Source organism: Phlebotomus papatasi, chromosome 1 (assembly GCF_024763615.1).
Source record: "Phlebotomus papatasi isolate M1 chromosome 1, Ppap_2.1, whole genome shotgun sequence".
NCBI lineage: Eukaryota > Metazoa > Arthropoda > Insecta > Diptera > Psychodidae > Phlebotomus > Phlebotomus papatasi.
Window position 1 is genome coordinate 64,631,294 of NC_077222.1, and position 18,651 is coordinate 64,649,944.

The 18,651-nt window shown below is 32.3% G+C and overlaps 1 protein-coding gene across 6 annotated transcripts in view; it reads left to right on the plus strand.

The window, feature by feature from the left end:
• LOC129800021 (1-phosphatidylinositol 4,5-bisphosphate phosphodiesterase epsilon-1-like) overlaps positions 1–18,651 on the plus strand; it is a 248,331-nt gene that overhangs the window by 111,095 nt on the left and 118,585 nt on the right. For all 6 annotated transcript variants that reach the window (XM_055844374.1, XM_055844370.1, XM_055844371.1 and 3 more), the window contains exon 3: positions 9,641–10,031. In XM_055844374.1, coding sequence (XP_055700349.1) covers positions 9,776–10,031 — 256 coding nt within the window. In that variant the 5' untranslated portion in view covers positions 9,641–9,775. The remainder of the gene's footprint in view (positions 1–9,640; positions 10,032–18,651) is intronic.

Here is an 18,651-nt window from a genome sequence, read left to right on the forward strand (position 1 = left end):
AAATATCCGGGAAAAGAGGCAAAAAACATATCACACTTTTTCTCCTAAACCACACATGAGTTAGCAGCATCCCTTCCTCGTGCTCTGTACGCGCCCTTAACCTTAAAATATTGTTTTTGAAGAGTTCTACAAAAGAACAATAAGAAATGGGATCACAAAAAGTATCCAATTGCCTTTATTTATTTCCATTAGCTATATGTACTATGGAGACCTCAAACAAATCAAATAATATAATCTACTGTTATATTGATATTATTTACGCTTACAGTATATACTTACTGAAATTTTGTCAACTACACCACAACACATCATTTAAATCTATTAGACAATAAATTCAGATTGTTCAGTGAGAAACTTTCAAGCATTTAATTTTGTGAAAAAAACTTTCCTTCGAAACAAGACTTTTTACTTAATTTTCGTTAAAAAAGAATGAAAAATTTAAACATAAATATACTTTCAGCATATTTATCAATATTTTATATTTAGAAGTTCATCCGAATATTATTTGCAGAGAATAACAAGTTACCAAAACTTTCACTTAATTTCAATTTAACGGTGAAGTTTGTACTTTGAAATATTCAGCAAGTTCATTTCACCAAAACTCACACGAACAACTATTAATTTCACTATTAAGTTTTCCCTCAATACTCTGAATCCAGATTGATACTATAAATAAACTGGGGTTGCAATAAAATATAACTCACTAATTCTGATCAATTAAATCCAATGGAATATTTAATAAACATCAATAAAATTTATTTATCGTTAATTTATCTAATCTCTATGTAAAACCCTAATCAATTCAAAATTAAAATATCTTCCAAAGGGCAAATTAGTATTATAAACAAATTCCAGAGGGGTTATTATTGACTGAACTGAATAGGAATAAACTCAGCTTGAGGAAAATATTCTAGATTATAAAAAAGAAACTCAACGATTATTTTGAGCCATTTAAAATGTCAATAAAGATTATTTCTAATTTTCTTATTTTATTAATTTTATATAATTCTGTATTTAGTTATTTTCCATTATCAGTATTACTGATCATTATCTTACATTTATTTTCTTAATCAGTTATTATTAAAATAAAGCAATATTTACACAGCAATTTTATTTTAGGAGTTTATATAGAATATCAAACTCTTATAATTCAGAATTTGTATTTTATTAGTCATATTTATAATCCAATGTTTAATGTAACAATTATTTTGCAAATTCTAATAAAAAAGTCAAGATGAGTGATTATAGGGAATCTAATCTACACAAATTTATGTAATAAAAATTTTTCTTATTTCCATGCAGATTGAAAAAAAAATTTCCTATTAAGTTTTTTGAATATTCTATTTATTATCATTTTTTGGAATGTTCGTATAATACGTAAATAAAAGAGCGATAATTTGTGACATGATGACTGTTTTATTGAAATAAGTAAACTAAATATATATCGCTTCATTTCAAGAGAGTTGAAGAAGTAATGCCCAACGCGCAGTAACTTTTGTTCTGTAAACATTTTAACTGCTCGAACTCCAAGAGAGAGCAGTTTCCACAATTTTTTGACATTTTAGTGAGAGTGAATCAAATATAGATCTAGTTATCTCACTCACTCTCATAGTAAATTTTGAAAACATTTTTTATTATGATAAACAAATAATTTAACATTGAAAATTCAAAATCACACGTTTCGTTTCCAAAATTAGTTTCTTACTACAGTACACTGTCAAATAAAACGAAGCCATTTTTAAGATCGTATAACATTTAAAAAAAAACGGTCATTATGTCCTAGACACACTTACGACTTAAGCCGAGAGATGGATCAGTCATCCGATCAGTTACCTGTTAACTGATGGGAAACTGATGGAAATGTAATCACAACAATATTTTGATCATAAATATGTTAAGTCGTCTCTCGGCTTAAGTCATAAGTGTATCTAGGGTATTATACGGGTTTCAGAATAGAGACTTATTCCCTAAACACACTTACGACTTAAGGCGAGAGACGACTTTTAGTGGAAAATGATGAAAATGTAGTTTAACCATTATTTCTAATATAATTATGCTAAGCGGTCTCTCGGCTAATTTTCAGGTCTGTCAAGGCCCTTATGACTGAGACTTATGCTCTAGACACACTTACGACTTAAGCCGAGAGACGACTTAGTGGAAAATCATGGAAATGAAGTTTAACCATTATTTCAAATATAATTATGCTAAGCCGTCTCTCGGCTAATCCTCAGGTCTATCAAGGCCCTTAGCGTTTAAGTCATAGCCTGAAAAGATCGGGTTGTGGCTAAGCCCAAAACTTTGGAGATTTTACTAAGTCCTGATTTAAACGAAGGTCTAGTGCTGTGTTAGTGGCTTTTTTATGATGCGCTTTTGCAGTGTCACAGTGATATATAAAATCAGTCATTACAGAGACGAAAAATATAATACGCTTATTCAGGTAGTGTTTTATGATGTTTGGGATGAAGAACTGAAATACGAAAAAAAAACAAGATGAAAATTCTCCAGTACATTCGAGAGTGAAATAATTTTGTGCATAATCGTTTGAAAATGCACTTTATTTATATTTTCGAAAAATGTCGTTTGATCCTCAGTCACCAATGATATATATAGACGAGGATTTAGGGAATACTGAACTGGACTTTATTGAACCACAGCCTTTTTATACGTACAGAGTTGAGATCTGCAGTCCCGTAATCCCTTTGTGGATTTGTATAATTGGGATCCATTTCAATACATATCAACCAACAAAGCCATCTTAGCGAGGAACTGACATAAGCGTCAGATCTGAAGCCGACCTTATACGGGCTTCAGACTTAAGGCTTAGCCATATAGCTTAACTACCCAAGAAGCAATTTTTTCTTAGTCTTGTAGAATTCTCTAAGTAAGGCATTATAGAACCAAAAATCTTTTTATTTGCTTATAACGCTCTTGGCTCTATCACTGAGATTACTGTAAGTAAAGTGGCGCACTCTTAATGATCTTAAGATCTTCTATAGGAATTTCAACAGAAAATTCTCACTCTAAGTCTTTTAAAAGTGCACTAAAAGACTTGTCTAATACTTGGTTCTATAAGGCAGCTATTTTGCTTCTTGGGTACTGTATTTTCTCATTAACCACGATTTTTTCGAAAAATTTATGTTGGGATTGGATTATTAAGGATAAATGACCTTTTAGGCTATCAAAAAGTAATAAAATTGTTCTGTATTTAAGATTTTGAGGAATTCGTGAACTGAGCTAAACCTAAGTCTGAAGACCGTTTTAGTCTCTAGAAGTTTAGTCCAGTTTCCGAAGGCATCAAAATCCTGAATAACAACCAATTCTATTAAGTCTTCGGAAACTAATGGATTATTTGACATTAATAATCCAGTCTTGTGTCTAAATTATTCAAAAAATCTTGACCAATTAAGCCATATAAGCTAATCTTTAGGTATGAAATGTGAAGCTTGTATAAGTCAGGAATGTAATCATTCTACAAAGGTGGGAAGCTTTTTGTCACGTCCTTTTTATATTAAGTGTTTGAAAATCCTATTTTTATGGTCCAGTATGTTTCCAGCCTCAGAGAGGCCAGATAATGATCTAAAGATAGGGTATCAAAATAATATTTAGTTAATAGCTCTACCATTATTTGTATAGTCCTGAATCCTAGGAGAAACAATCACCCTCTCTATAAGATCCAAAATGTGCAGGTCAATTTAGCAACTTATCTCTGATTGTTCTAAACAATTAATACACTCTCTTAAAGATCACTAAGCAACTTCTCCACTTTCCTTAGTGCCTTGTGGAATACAAAGGTGCTTCAATTCAAGTGATGTAGTCCTTTACTGAAATATTAGAAACGTTTATGATATTGACAACATGAACTGTATGCAATTTACCTGCATAATTTTCTCATATTTTACATTGGAGACTCTGTCACTGTTTATGAAATATGTCAGCAATATTTTTTGCTTTATCGTATGGACACAGCTATTAAGGTATAATATGCATTGGATGGAAAATTCTAAGTGCGGAAGGAAATTGTAGGCGTGACTTTTTTCTTCTACTTTAACTCTCAATTTTTATCGTATAGTACAAAAAATGCAGATTATGTTTATAGTTTTTTTTTCTGTATAGGATTTTGTTTACCCGGTGTCCCCATTGGTGCTTTTTTTGCCAGTGTGGTTATGGTTTATTTAAAAAAAAAAAAGAATTACTCAAATTAACCACTAAATTGTTCTTCCGCTGGTAGTTTTCCGGGCAATGTGGCTGAATCATGTTAATTTAATTGCACACAAGTTGCTATTCACAACGATTCGCCATCGTGTGTATGAATGCATAAGTTATGGGTTATATACTTTGAGGAGTAATATAGTTGAGAGATTGTGAAAATTTTCAGAATATTGGATGTTTAGCTCAAAATGTGAAGCATTAGCCAATAATTTTGCAAGATATGCTGGTACAGCATACATCAATTTTGCTGTATCATCCTTATTTCCTCCAAGTCTATAAATAACGATGGGGATTTTTTCTGCAACTCAATGAAGCTTTCAGTGCAGAAATTGTATACAACAGTTTAGTTGGTATACATTTTCGTGAAATGTGCTTCTTTTATAAATCATTTGAGCTCCTTGGCAAATTGCCTCAGAAAAGCAAGATAGATTGGGCATGAACTAAATGAATCACACGCTAAATTGTTTAACATCAAAGTAAATTAATACTTTTTTTTGTTTTTTGGTAAAACAAATTTGTGTTTTTGGAAATGCAAACAATTTTTTCCAAAGTGAATTTATTAATGGGAAGAATAAAAAACATTGAATCTTTCTTTTAAAGAAATTCTATTTTGCTAAGTCACAAAGCGTGTAATAAATTTTTATCTTTTGTTGAGAGTCTGAGAATTTAAAGATATTGTTAGGGGGAAGTGGGGCTACTTTGAGCTGTGGGGCTACATTGTTATACGATTTTTTCGCATATTTGTAAAGAAAACTGGGTTTTAACATGATATAATTTGAATACATAAAACAATTGTGGATCTAAATAGAATAATATTAAGAACCAGCTTGATTTAGAAATAGGCGAAAAAGTCGTATAACAAACTAGCCTCACAGCTCAAAGTAGCCCCACCTCCCCCTACATGTATATTTTTGCATGAAAATGGCTAGAGGTAAAAATTTTGGTGGATAAGAATGGTAAATGAGTATCAGTAATGTGCTCGAACACCCAAGCCTTTGAGGCTTTCAATGAGTTTCTTTAGTGAAGCCTGGGGATTGCATCTGATCCTTTGGTCTTTAAATCGACAATAGAGAAATCATAAAAAAGGTCTTCCCTAAACCAATCACACCTGTTTCAATTTTGACTTTTCCTTCAAACACTTTTAAGCTATAATAGTTTATTATATTTAAGTGGTTGAAGTTAACATCTGTAGTTCATTAATGTCGTATACCGGTGTGTAATTTAAATTTATCTTCAATTTGATCAAATATCTCAAAATTTACTTTAGTTTGAGTGTTTAAAGATGAACTGAAATGTGGTGCAAGTGAAGTGTTTTCCATTTGCACATACCATGAACTTCAAAAGCCATCTCTAACCCATTTTCAACCATAGTAATGTAATAATTCTCGTTGAGATCAAACTTTTCAAATATCTCAAGTGGAGATGTGAAAAGTTTTCTCTCACTAAAATTCACATTCTCTTGATGACTTTCAACTATTTCAATACCCGAAAAGCACGTCCTGCCAAGTTCATCTCATCAAACCAATTATAAAGTATTTAAGGTGAAATTTGAGCCTTTTTCAAGGTAAAAATTCCAAATAGAATATGATTATGATATTTAAATTAATTACAATCAATAGTTATAAACTATCGAGACTCTGTAAGCTATATGGTTTAGTTTAGTTACAGTAAATTTAAAAATCAAAATGGTCATAGAATGTCCATTGTCGATAGAAAGTTATTCAACTTATTAATCTCTTTAAACTTTCCTTTATAAGCTAAAAACATATTCTAATTTCATAACAAATTTGTCTTCAAATGTCCCATTTTACGTTTTTTTTATGCTCAACTTCATAAAATTTTGTTGCAAATTATTTATCAACAAAAATAAAGCTTTTATATTAAAATTTAATAAAAGTTCAATATACACAACATTGAGATAAAGCTCACAATTATAATTATTTAAATTAGCTTATAGATAATAAAAGCTTAAATCGAGCTTCCAATTAATATAAACAAAACCAAACGAACTGCAAATTAATTATGCTTATTGAAGTGAAACAATATAGCAAATGAATTACTTCATAATATTAAAATAAAACTCAAATGACAAAATAACATTATTTGTGATAGTTTATATAGAACCAAATTGTGTGGCTTTTAAATTAACAGCACTTTGTGTGGTGTTAATACGGTCATTATGGGGCTCTCTAAACTGGGCATTATTGCTAAACGCCCTGCGTGTTTACTCTCTCACTCAGTGTATTCTATTTAAACTTTAATATATGTTTTCATTAATAAGTTGTTTATATGTAAACTTGGGGTATCTAAACTGCAATATACTAAAATGAAAGGCGTAACTCAATTTTATTAAACCTATTTTAGTTGAATATCTCAATATCAAAGTGGAGGTTAATAGGTAATTCTAGAAATATATAACTTTTGAAATTATACGATAAGTATAGAAAATATATAATAACTTGTTTATTTGAATTTTACATCATGACATGAATATATAAATTTCGCAGGGTTTATAAAGTTAGAATAAAAAAATAATATTAAAAATTAAAAGTTTGTCAAAAAGATGTTTTTCTATGAGGAAGGATTTTGTCAAATTTTGTGTTTTTAAAAGTTTGACCAATTTATTTATTAACTAATTCAATTGGTCCCATTATATAACCTTTCTTTCTAAGTTATAATGTAATCCTAGGTCTCAGGACAGTTAATTATCTACCTTGCAAGATTTTGGATATAGAGCTCGATGTTGTCCTTTCCAATATTGTTTCCTTCTGCATAGGAACGCTGTCTTTTCGGTCTCGCTCCAGTAAGGGGAATTTACTCAAAAATTTTCAAATTATGACTGCTGTTTTTGTAGAAGATTAATTTCTACACCAAACCATTATTGACATAAAAAAACAGCAAGATTATGCACTGTTACATCAAAATCGGATTGTATAAATTTATTTAAATCTCCAAAAATAAAAAAAAAAAATAAAAAAAAATTACATTAAATTGGCGTTAAAAGTGACTAAATCAAATCTCTTTTTATTTATTTATTTATTTTCTTTATTTTTTATTAGCAAAATAATTATTTTACCATACAAATTAAATTGATAAAACCTAATTTTTGAATGATCAATTTTTTTATTTTGATTTATGAAAAAATCTTACAATTTTCTTCTTAAGTGTTATAGCGGTTATAGCATTATGTTGTTGCAGTTTTGGGAAAAGTTTGAAACTTAAATATCAATAAACTTAAAATAAGCAAAATATTGCTAGATATAGGGGAAGGCTTTCAGGCTTCGCAAATACTCTGGCTTCAAACACTTCATATATTTCCCATTTTTCTTTAAGGAATCTAACCTAATTTTTTATAGAAAATGTGTGACTTAATCCATTCAGTTAATGTACCAGAAATACTTGAGATAGAATGTTCATATTTTGGAATTAGTTTCCTACAGGTTAATAGATGATTTTTTTGAGAAGAAATGATTTTTATCCATTATGGGGGCGCGGGGAGCCGCCCTCAAACACGCGTCTTAACGGTCACTGAATTTAAATTCTGTTCATTAATTCATTACAAACTCTATTGATTTAGATAGAGTAACTATTCAAGAAAACACATTGGCAACCAGAATTCAAATCAGGAAAGAGGATGAAGGTCAATTTTAACAAATTCGAAGGGATATCGCATTTTCCGTCCGCCATTTTGAGCAAAATTTTTGCATGACTTCACTTGATGAGAGAAAAGAACAACAAAATGTATTTCAATCTCTGTCGGGCTATTTTTTCCAAGTAATTGAAGGACTAAAGTAACTAAAAATCCATTCCCGACAGAAACACGAATATCAATTGCCCTGGAATAAATCATCTAAAATCACTCAATTTGCGTATGATGTATAATACCATGGTAAGGAATGGGTTAATAGTAGGGTAAATGTCCTAATTCAAAACCATTTCCAGACGCTTTAACTTTGACAGAATATTCAACACTTTAAGTTCAATTTTTTCTGAAGAGAATTACATAAATTTGCTCCTTGACTCTTCTAGAACGTTAGTGTTTAGTGAAAATTTTTTAAATATAATTTGAAAAGTTCTTAAATACAAGAAAAACACACAAGTGCAAAATACTTCTATTGGAAACAAATTAATACAAATGGAGACAAGGGAATTTTTCTAATTGGAGACAAACAGTGTAAGTGAAACCGCGACGAAAGGCTTCCAAAACCTTGTTGAATTGCTCTTGAGTGCAGGATTTGTACTTATTCCTGGTCTTTTCTCCTTTCCCATCTGAGACAATGAGAAAATATCTCCAAAAAAAATATATTTCTGGGGTTTCCTATTGAAGCATTTGCAGACACTTCAGAAAAATCCTTTTTGTTCACGAAATAGGTAATTATTTCATTTGAAAACTGCACTTACCGTTAACAATAAATATTAGCACTTAATTTAACTAAAGTTAGCCAGAAATATGACATAAATATTAAACAAAACGAATAAACAACAGTCACCACATTGTGTTTTTCATTGGAAAACTTGGACGATCGATAAAAAATTCGATGGTGAAAAGGTACACTTTTAATTTTTCTGAGAAATTAATAAATTAAAATTTGTGAATATGAATGGATTTTCGTTTTATTTGGAGCAAAATTAACTAAATAATGAGACTGAGGTATAGAAAATATATAAATATAGTAATTTAGTACTGTATTTATCATGAAAACAATGACGTTTCCATTTGGAGTAGCGAAAAATTTCCACTTGGAGCAGGTTTTGAATTAGCTTAACTTACCCTAGCTGATAAAATATTTGGTGATTAGGTTAGGTTTGTTAAAGGAATATGCGAAAAATATAAAGTATTCGAAGCATGGAAGCGTGCCCCTACATCAGAAGTACGCATTAGAAAAGACAATTAGTGAACAATTTAAATACAGTAAATTCGAACAGTCTGTAAATTTTCTTTAAGTTCAATTTTTCTTTTGGATATTATCTTCGCTTCTATTGTCGTTGTTAGAATTATTTATGATGATACTAAGAATTGTGAATAGGATGTGAAGGATTGGGAAAAGCGTATAGAAAATTGACACGGTTAAGAAGACAATGAATTGTTGGGATGTAAGTAATCAAGAAAATGGGCTAAAAGTAAATCCGATTAGCTTTAGCCTATTTTTGCTTTTTGCTCACTTCACTCCTTCTTATGATACCCCACAGACTTTTCCCAGTCATTCAAATGGAAGACGCAATAAATATGAAAAATCAATTTGATCTGCCATCCAATAAGTATCTCTGTGGCCCATTCTATCGCTCAGACTCATCCTCGGTCGTGGGTTGAGTGAGGAGTGAATAATGTATGAGAGATTGAGGGTTCTTCCAGAGGATGACTTGTGGGGTGGGGTTAGGGAAAAGTGATATAGAAACTGATATGTGTGGATGTCATGACCTTCTGTTGCAGAGTTTATGTGCTGATGAGAAGCGCGGCAAATCGGCCGCTCCACCGAGTCGAGCAGCATCCGATATTGTCGGATTGGGATATTCGCCACGGAGGGCCACCGGAGCCACAGATAACGGCCCTAAGACCAAGGGGGCCATGCGTGAGGCCTTCCCGAGCCTCCCGTTTGGTTCCCCGAGCTTGGATAGAGATAGCCGCGACGGCAAATGTGATCGCACGGTAGAACACGACAATATCGCTACGTCATCTTCATCTGTGTCCTCATCGTCGTCCGCCGCGACGGCCGCTCAGGCAGCCTCCAGTGCAAGCAGTGCCAGCACAGCGACCATCGTCAGTCGGGAGGAGCAGACGACCCTCCTGGACGGCTCCTCTGCCATCTGTGACACTGCTGAGGGTGAGTTCAATCATTTTGCCATTACTCCCTCATATTGATTTCACATCCATTTTCCACCAATCCCTATGCGAACATTCTCACACAATTTGGCAATTGTAAATGATACTCAACTGCTCCAGAAGTCAATGGGTCTTTCTGTCCCTGTAATTTCCTAGGTGTATCATTTTCATTAATTAATGGCTTTTCCAGCAAAGATTATTTTCGTATTTTGGATACGGAAGTATTTGTGTTGACAATCAAGAATACTGTTCCATTTGCAACTTAAGATAAATTGTTTTTCTTTCAACTTCATAAAACAGAAGAACTTCCACTATGTATAATCTTTACCTTGAATGAAGGTACAGTTACATTAATTTTTGAAAAAGCTATAAATATTCGTCATGTTTGGGGGTTAGTATACTACACCCAAATACTAACTACTAAGAGTTATTCTTCAAAAGTGATATTTTTTTTTAATTTCAAATTTGGAATACAAAGTATACTAAATTCCACCAAAAATCGTATCATCACCACTAATTCAAAATTAATTCAAAAACGTAATTGATGAATATTTATAGTTCATCTAAACTACGAGTAGAAGGGATCGAAATCCATGAGTTTATCAATTTATCTTTTCAATTCTAGGATTATGAACAGAATAAATCTGTGATGAAATTTTTGGCACTCCATATCTAGTACAAGATTGCCTACAAATTTTAAGATATATTTTTAAAATTTAAAAAGTCCCTGTTATCAGTATGTAAGCCCAGATGAGGCTCACCTAAATAGAATTACAAACTTATAGGGAAATTGGAGAACTGAAGGTGCCACCCATTTTTCACTTTATGAGAGTGAACCGTCCACAGCAACTAATGCTCACTCTCTGAAGACTGAGGACATTTACCTAAAAATAAAAGCCCCAAAGCAACCTTTCAGCACCCATAAGGATGGTAGGAGGTTGAGCGTGTCAAGGGAATGAGGGATTAGGATTGGTGGGTTACTGCCGTCGACTGGGTTGACATGTGTCGAATAGGCCACACGTTCTACAAGTACTTTTGTTATACAGTTACACAATTCCCCTACAGGTTTTAAATTAAACAAGCAACCTAAAAGAGTTTTATTTTTTTCCTTTTATTTAACTAATGCAGCCAAATTCAAATAAATATTCAAAAAAAAACTGACTTTAATTAAAAAATATTTATCAAAAAACACGAAAGAACTTTTAAGAGCCGCTATTAACACTTACTTAAAGTTTAAGAAATTATTTCTTAATGCAGGGGTATATTTACTTCCATTTTAATTATTTTAATAAAAACTTTTTTTAATTAATTTTCTTTTAATAGTGGAATATGAAATAGAAGGCCAAAAAGTATATTTTTCTGGATTTTTGTTTGTAAATCTTTTATAGTAGGTATATTGAAACATAAAAGAAATTTTAATAGCAAAATATTTTTAAAATGTCTTAAGTAATAGCGAGAAAAAATTGCACAATACCAAATAATAATATTTGTAAGACGCAGAAATACAACTTTAGTTTTCGCCAATATTTTTGGTGCTTATGCACCTCTCCCCAATGCCAAGTGGTGTTCTGCGTGGTATCTACCTCACAATTATAGCGGTTAGAACAGAAGTTTGAAATTAAATTTTAAATTCCAATCGAGTAATCGATTCAACACTTCATGTTGAATCGATCGATATACGTCAGTGATCGCCTCTGATGTCAGTCAGTGTGTAATCATGGCGCGGTGAGGTGGGCCACACAGTTCGGCCAGTGCCAAAATCTTGGCCCCATAAGTGTTTTTCCTCTTATAAGACTCTTCAAGTCTTATATATTGTATATAAATATTTTTTATATGTAAGAAATTAAACTATCTGAAGTTACGTTTTGTAATTTTTGAGGCATTAAAAAAAAACAATTTTATTACAAAATATGTGCCCTTACCAGTAAAAAAAACATTTCTTTTTTTATTTTATATAAAACTGGATTTTATAATAACAATTTAAATTTTCCCGAAAACACCTCGATCTGTTTTTTAGTATTTTTATCATCTACAGTAGACTCTCTCTCAATTGGGCATTTGGGGCAAAATGTCATCCGGTTTATCGACAGATTTGGTCGTCAAAGCCTTTGTAAATTCCACAAAAAGCGCTCAATTATAAGGAATCACGATAAAATAGGAAGAACTACAGCGAATTTGAGCAAATTAGCTTTATAATTAAACGTGAAAATTGTGAACAAAATTTTTCGCCCGATTGAGAAAGAGCCGATTGAGCGAGAGTCTACTGTACACAAAATCGAAGAAATTGTTTTGAGAAAGAAACGTCTAAAAAGTCAACTCTTGACTTTTTAGAGTTGTAACTAATGTGAATAAAAAAAAATATTGCTTTGAAGTTTTAAATGTGCATTCTAAAAGTGTATTGCTTATCAATTAGGCTAATAAAATATCGATACATTGGACATTTAATTCACTCACCTTGTTTAAAAAGTTACAATGTAAAGTTACTCGCATGAATTATATGCATAAGTGCAAATTATGCATTTTCTGTTCCTAAAAATGCTTCTAGAGATTTTAATGGCTCTCTTTGAATTGATATTTCATGAAAACAAATGAATTAAAATTTACTAATACCCCATTAAATTACCAAAATCGAAGGAAAATTTCTTCGACATGACACCTTTGTTTACACTTGTGTCAAAGTGTTGTAATTTATTTAATGTTTCTAATAAAATGTAAGCAATATGACATACCATATTCTATAAAAATAGATGTTCAAGTTTCATATCCCAAATGGTACAGAGATGGGTGTCAATAACTATTGTCATGAGTTCTTAAAGTGTTAATACTAGGTGTTCCATCCATCCTATCTTATTTTCCCTTATCAACAACTAAATTTGAGAATACCTTTCCTAGAAGTATTGGTAAAGTATTTTTGAGCAGTATCGAACTAAACGATAGATATCCTTCGATAGATTGAATATGTGTACCATGAAACATATTTTTTTTTAACTTTTCTCAGTGATGAAGAAAAATAGTTTAATAGTTTAAAGGACTTTATTAAATGCGTCTTTATTTCAGTTGTCATGTTCTCAAAGTCACATTTACTTTCTACCAAGCTACAAATAAATAATTGCTTTACACCAAAATACAAACGATTTTGAAAATTTATTTAAAATAATTTTCCAATGTGGAAAATTTCACCTGAATAAAAATTCACCGTTCACCCACGTAGCTGAAGGCCTTTTCTGCTTTTTCCTGGGAAAAAAATCCCCATGCGTTTGGACGGGAAGCTCGAAAACCACATAAAATCCATAGTTAAAAAAAAATGAGGAAAAAGTCGGTGAAAAGTGTAGGTGGGCTAAAGAAGTGATTTACACAAGCAGCTTTGCTCACATGGTATTTGCCACTTCTTTTACCATGGTGAATACAAAAGGCAAATAGAGGACACGGAATTGTGTAATTTTCATGTAAACGGGTCATTTGACTTCTTGTATGCTACACAAGCATGAGAAAATTGGGAATAGAGATCATCATTGTTCTACTTATGTCACATTTCATTGCAATATATCATCATTTGATATACGAAAACGATAATTGCAGAGCTCATCTAACCCTTTCAACTCCTTACATGAACTCTTTTATTTTAATGGGAATTTATATATGTTCATGGGAAAAGGTGCAGCTTCTCGGAAATTTGAAATCTTTCCAGCTTTCACTTCTCGTTCAAAAACAAATTGAATACTATAAAAGTTTGCTGAAGTTACTGAAAGTCTTTCGTAGCACATTATGCATCAAAACGATCAAAACCCGTATAATATTTCCGTTTAGCTGATGATTACATATTTCATTTTGAGGATGTCATAAGGGTTGTAACTCAGATAGTACAGAGGTGCAATTACTTAAGAAAGTACAATATGAAAGAAAATTTTCTTTATTGAATTAAAATAGGAGATTTTATCAAAAAAAATGAAATTAAATTAACATACAATTCAGTTCAGAGATATAATATTTCCTCGCGCACTATTAAAATATTTCACTTTAATTTCATTTAGAGCTCATTCAAGATTCATCCCTTAAAAGCCGTTTTAAAAATTTAAAACTCGAAGTATTAACTCACAATGACTAAGCCTTTTTCCTTTCTGTTTGTAAGTTCTATCCAGATTTTTACAGCCACATGGCCAATGTTCTTAATCTTAGAATCGAGAAAGTTATTTTGTAAAATAGACAACTTGATAACACGATATTTTTTTAAATGTCTTTATATCCGCGAATATAATATATTTTTTTAATTGATCTAAAAAAAAAGAAATGTTTCATGGACTACCCAATACTATACTGATGCAGGGTTTGCTCTACTATTCATATGACCTGAATTTGAATTTCAGCCAAAACCAGAAATTTCCAGACATTTAAATCTTTAATTGAATTTAAATACAGCGAAGTCCAAGTAGATCCGAGCACCAATCCTTTTTGCAAGAAAGAAAAATTAGCTCCCGACTGTTTGTTAATTTGATGAGTGAAGAATTAGACAAAATAGTGACAATATCCAAGATAATAGACTAACCAAGAACCACTGAAGAGGACAAGACAAGATACAGTGTCGAAAGCTCTGGAACTTTCAGTGTTTAAATTTTGGATTAAACCACCTCTCCGAAGCTCACCGGAGGGTTAATTTTGGCCGGAAATAGCAGAATAAATAATACTTCACCGTACGTCAGTTCACCTAGCAGAAATTATAAACGGAAATCTTTTCGGAATTGATTTTTCGAGTATAACAGTTCAACCACTCTGGTCTGGTGGTCCTATTCTTCAACAAATTTCCTTGAATTTGATTTTTTTTTGAAAGATTTGTAAAAAGCCAACCTGGTTGGATAGGCCCCAACAAGTAAATGGATCGGTAAAGTACCTGTTATTTTTTTCTTGAATGTTTTATCATATAAATTTCCCTTATCCATATGAAGAACGAGAAAGGAGAAAGACAAAATAAGATAAGTTTAAGTTTATTTGAAAAACCACGACATATAGGCTACAATCCTCTTACAATTTGGGAAAAACAAAAGAAAAAAAGCAAAAAAGAATGTGAGGAAAAAAGATAGGGTAGACGCTCGTAATATCAAAACGCTCCTAATATCGACCAAGCAATGCTTGTAATATCGACTTCTCTTCCAATTGATGGATAAAAAACAATTTTTCTACATGTACATTAGTTATTATATGATTGTTTGATTATTTTATGTTTCACGATGTCGCATAAAAAATTTTACAATTTTTCCGGTAATATTTGCATAAGAAAAGTGATTTTGAAAAATATGTGCACAAAATTACAATAGTAGCCATTCCAAAAGTTCACTTTTTTGCCATTTGTCCTAAGTAAATACAGTCAGTTTTGTCAGTGAATTGAACAGTTTGTGCGCTTCTTATCGATACAGTTGGTATATTATATTGGAAGCCAATTAACACTAAACCTACCGACCGTTTTTGGTCGTTTTTCGGTCAAATGATAAACCGTGTTAGAGTTAGTATACCCAATAAATTTGTCTTGGAAAAGAGCAAAGAATTAAAATTTAAACACTGGAAAATATATTACATACATATTTTAAGAAATTCATAATTTTTGATAGTGTCATTTTATCGTTTAAATATGTGTTAATTTTAAACCGGTCAATTTGACCGGGTCTTGGTAGGTTTAGTGTTAAGGATTGAAGCTAACATATGAAGATTTCATAAGTAAGTACTATTAGTTGAGCGTAATAAGAGATTTTCTGCGATCGATAATCTTAAATTCTTATGGAATATCGATCACTTTCTTTCAGCAAAAACATGGCAAAAACACTAAAAAAAACGCCTTCAATACCGAGATAATGAAATGGCAAAAGCCCTTGAGGATGCCAGGAATGGTCTTAGCATTAGACAGGCAGCTCGGATATACAATGTGCCGTACGGAACACTGATAGGAAGTTGAAGGGAACCAGTCTGGAAGGAAGACGTATGGGCTCTTCTGCAATCCTCTCAAGAGAACACGAGGAATCGCTGGAAGCTTGGGTCCTTTCATGGGCTAATGTGGGTCAGCCAATTACCAAGGATCAACTTCTCGACAGTGTGCAAATGTTGCGAATGAAGTTAAAAATTCCAAACAATTTTGTTTTGTATTCAATTATTTTGATTGATCCCATTAGAAATTAAAGCTAAATTTGAATTATCTATTTTTTTTTATTTTATCGGAAAATATAAAATACATTCACATTCCCTGATGGTACGTGTAAAACCCATTTTTTCCTTGATCGATATTACAAGCATCGACTGATCGATAATACCATCAGCTGATCAATATTACATGCAAATGCATTTCGAAAAGTTTTTCGTATTTTAAACCACTCCGAAATAAATATATCAAGAATGTGAGTGGTCGATCTTCTAGAGGACATCTGCAAGATTGACTATAACAAGTTTTCACTTCAAAAGTTCGAATATATATATGGTTTTTTGTCTGTTAAAGTTGATCATTTCCTTAACTGATCGATAATACCCCCGTCTACCGTATTGGAATTTTTTCCAATTTTTTCATGAAATCGATTCCATTGAAAAGTTTTTTGTTTTGAAAATTGTTTAGAAGCGAAATCACAGAAAAATTAAAGTTCAAAAGCTCAAGTCAGTATACCATCGATTATATAAGATAGCAATTGTAAAATCTCATTCATGAGTGGGTGATGGTGAAACTGAGAAAAGTCCCTCGACAATTGCTTTTCTGTGGGTTCGTTTGAGAAAAGCTATTTATAAAAGATGCAGAAAGTAACATATACAGTCTTCATCATGTCAATGTGACATGTTGAAAAATAGTACAATAAAGTACGATGACGAAATGGTGAGTGCGTGTGGAATACATGTGGGTGTTCTTTTGGAGTTGGAGGAAATGTATGATGAAAATTTAATGTGGAAAAATGAGGTCACTGTTGTTTTCCCACACCGAGAAAAATGTGGATGGTAAAATTTACCATCCTCCATACAAAATTCTAATGGCCGGATAGTAAAAAAGTCACCCAGCAAACGCGATATTAAATTGGACTGTCAAAAATTGTAGAATATATTGCATGGATAGTAAATTCTAATAGCCGGATGGTAAATTCTAATACCCCCGGATGTTAGATTTTACTAGCCGGATGGTAAATTTTACTGTCAGGATAGTAAATTTTACTAGCCGGATATTAGAATGAAAAATGTCGGAAAAATTTATTTTTCCTTATTTTCATTGCTTTTTGGCCATTGTTTGAGGGCTTGGGGCCCTTCTTGGATGATATTCTCTGTATTTTCAAGCCATTTTGGTGCGTGAAAATTGACGACTGCGCCGAGATTTGAACACGCGACCTTTGTGATGACAGTCCAGCATCTTCCAGCTGCGCCACGAATTGCTATAATGTATTCAAAGCATATCGGGAACGGTTGCATCGGCACCCACGATATTCCAAAATGACATTCTAACAGCGGAATGGCAAATTTTACTGGCTTGGATAGTAATTTCAATCCAAATTACTATCCTCCGTTAAAATTTACTGTCTTCCAGTTAAATTTTAACATCTAATATGCGACCAGTAAAATTTACTTCCCGGATATTAGAATCTAAGAGAGGTCAAGGTAAAATCTAAATGAGGATAGTAGATTTTACCATCCGGCTGTTAGAATTTACTATCCATAGGATAGTAAATTTTAAAATGTCAAGATGGTAGATTCTAAAGGAAAGTTTCTATGGAGGATGGTATTTTCTACTATCTTTTGAGATAGTAGAATTTAAAGACACGATTTGTAGAAAATACCATCCAAATTTTTCTCGGTGCAAGGTTGCGATAATGAAATTTTAATTAGGCGCCACGATGCTTCGCCTAGGATGGTTGGGCATCGTCCCGCACCCTAAAAATAAAAAAAAGAACGTTGTATACCATCAATTGCGGAGTAAATTCGGCGATTAGGGTGATGATTCCTATTGCTCTATGGTGCGAACCAAATCCCCATGAGATTGACTGCTTCAGCCGTGTAATTTGATCAAATCACATAATTTTTGCAATCGTCCAAATGTGATTTATTTTATTGCTTGTATGTCCTCTGGCCACTCACTTTGGTAATGTCCCCAGTAGGGAGGTATGATTGGAGGATCATGGGTGAGAATTGAGCAATTCTCCAGTTTTGTCTGTAATACAGCCCCAAAGTTAGGAACTGGTTTCATCCTCTTCCGCTGATAGAGGCTTGTGGAAAGGTTTTTCCCTTCTTTACCCCACTTTTCGGACCAAAGTATTTTTCTTTCTTCCTCTTCTCTTTGATGGAAGAAAATGTATGTGACTAGAAATCTAATTTCCTGAAATTGGCACTTAGTAGCGCAAACTTGTATTCTGGCACCCCCAAAAAATTCGTTTTGTTTCTTCTGCCTTTGATAGAGGAAATGGAAGGAAAAAGAAAGGGCTACCATCATCTTACCGGGTATTTGCTATTTGCATGAATTGTACTGGAGAAAGTAGTAAAAAGAACCTTCAAGGCTACTGAAAATGATTGTGGTGGGTTTAGTTATGTGATTACAGTCCTGACAAGAATTCACAGCTCTTGTTCTTACAATTCATGTGTAAATTTAGTCCAGACTAGCAGAACAAGCCGAGTGT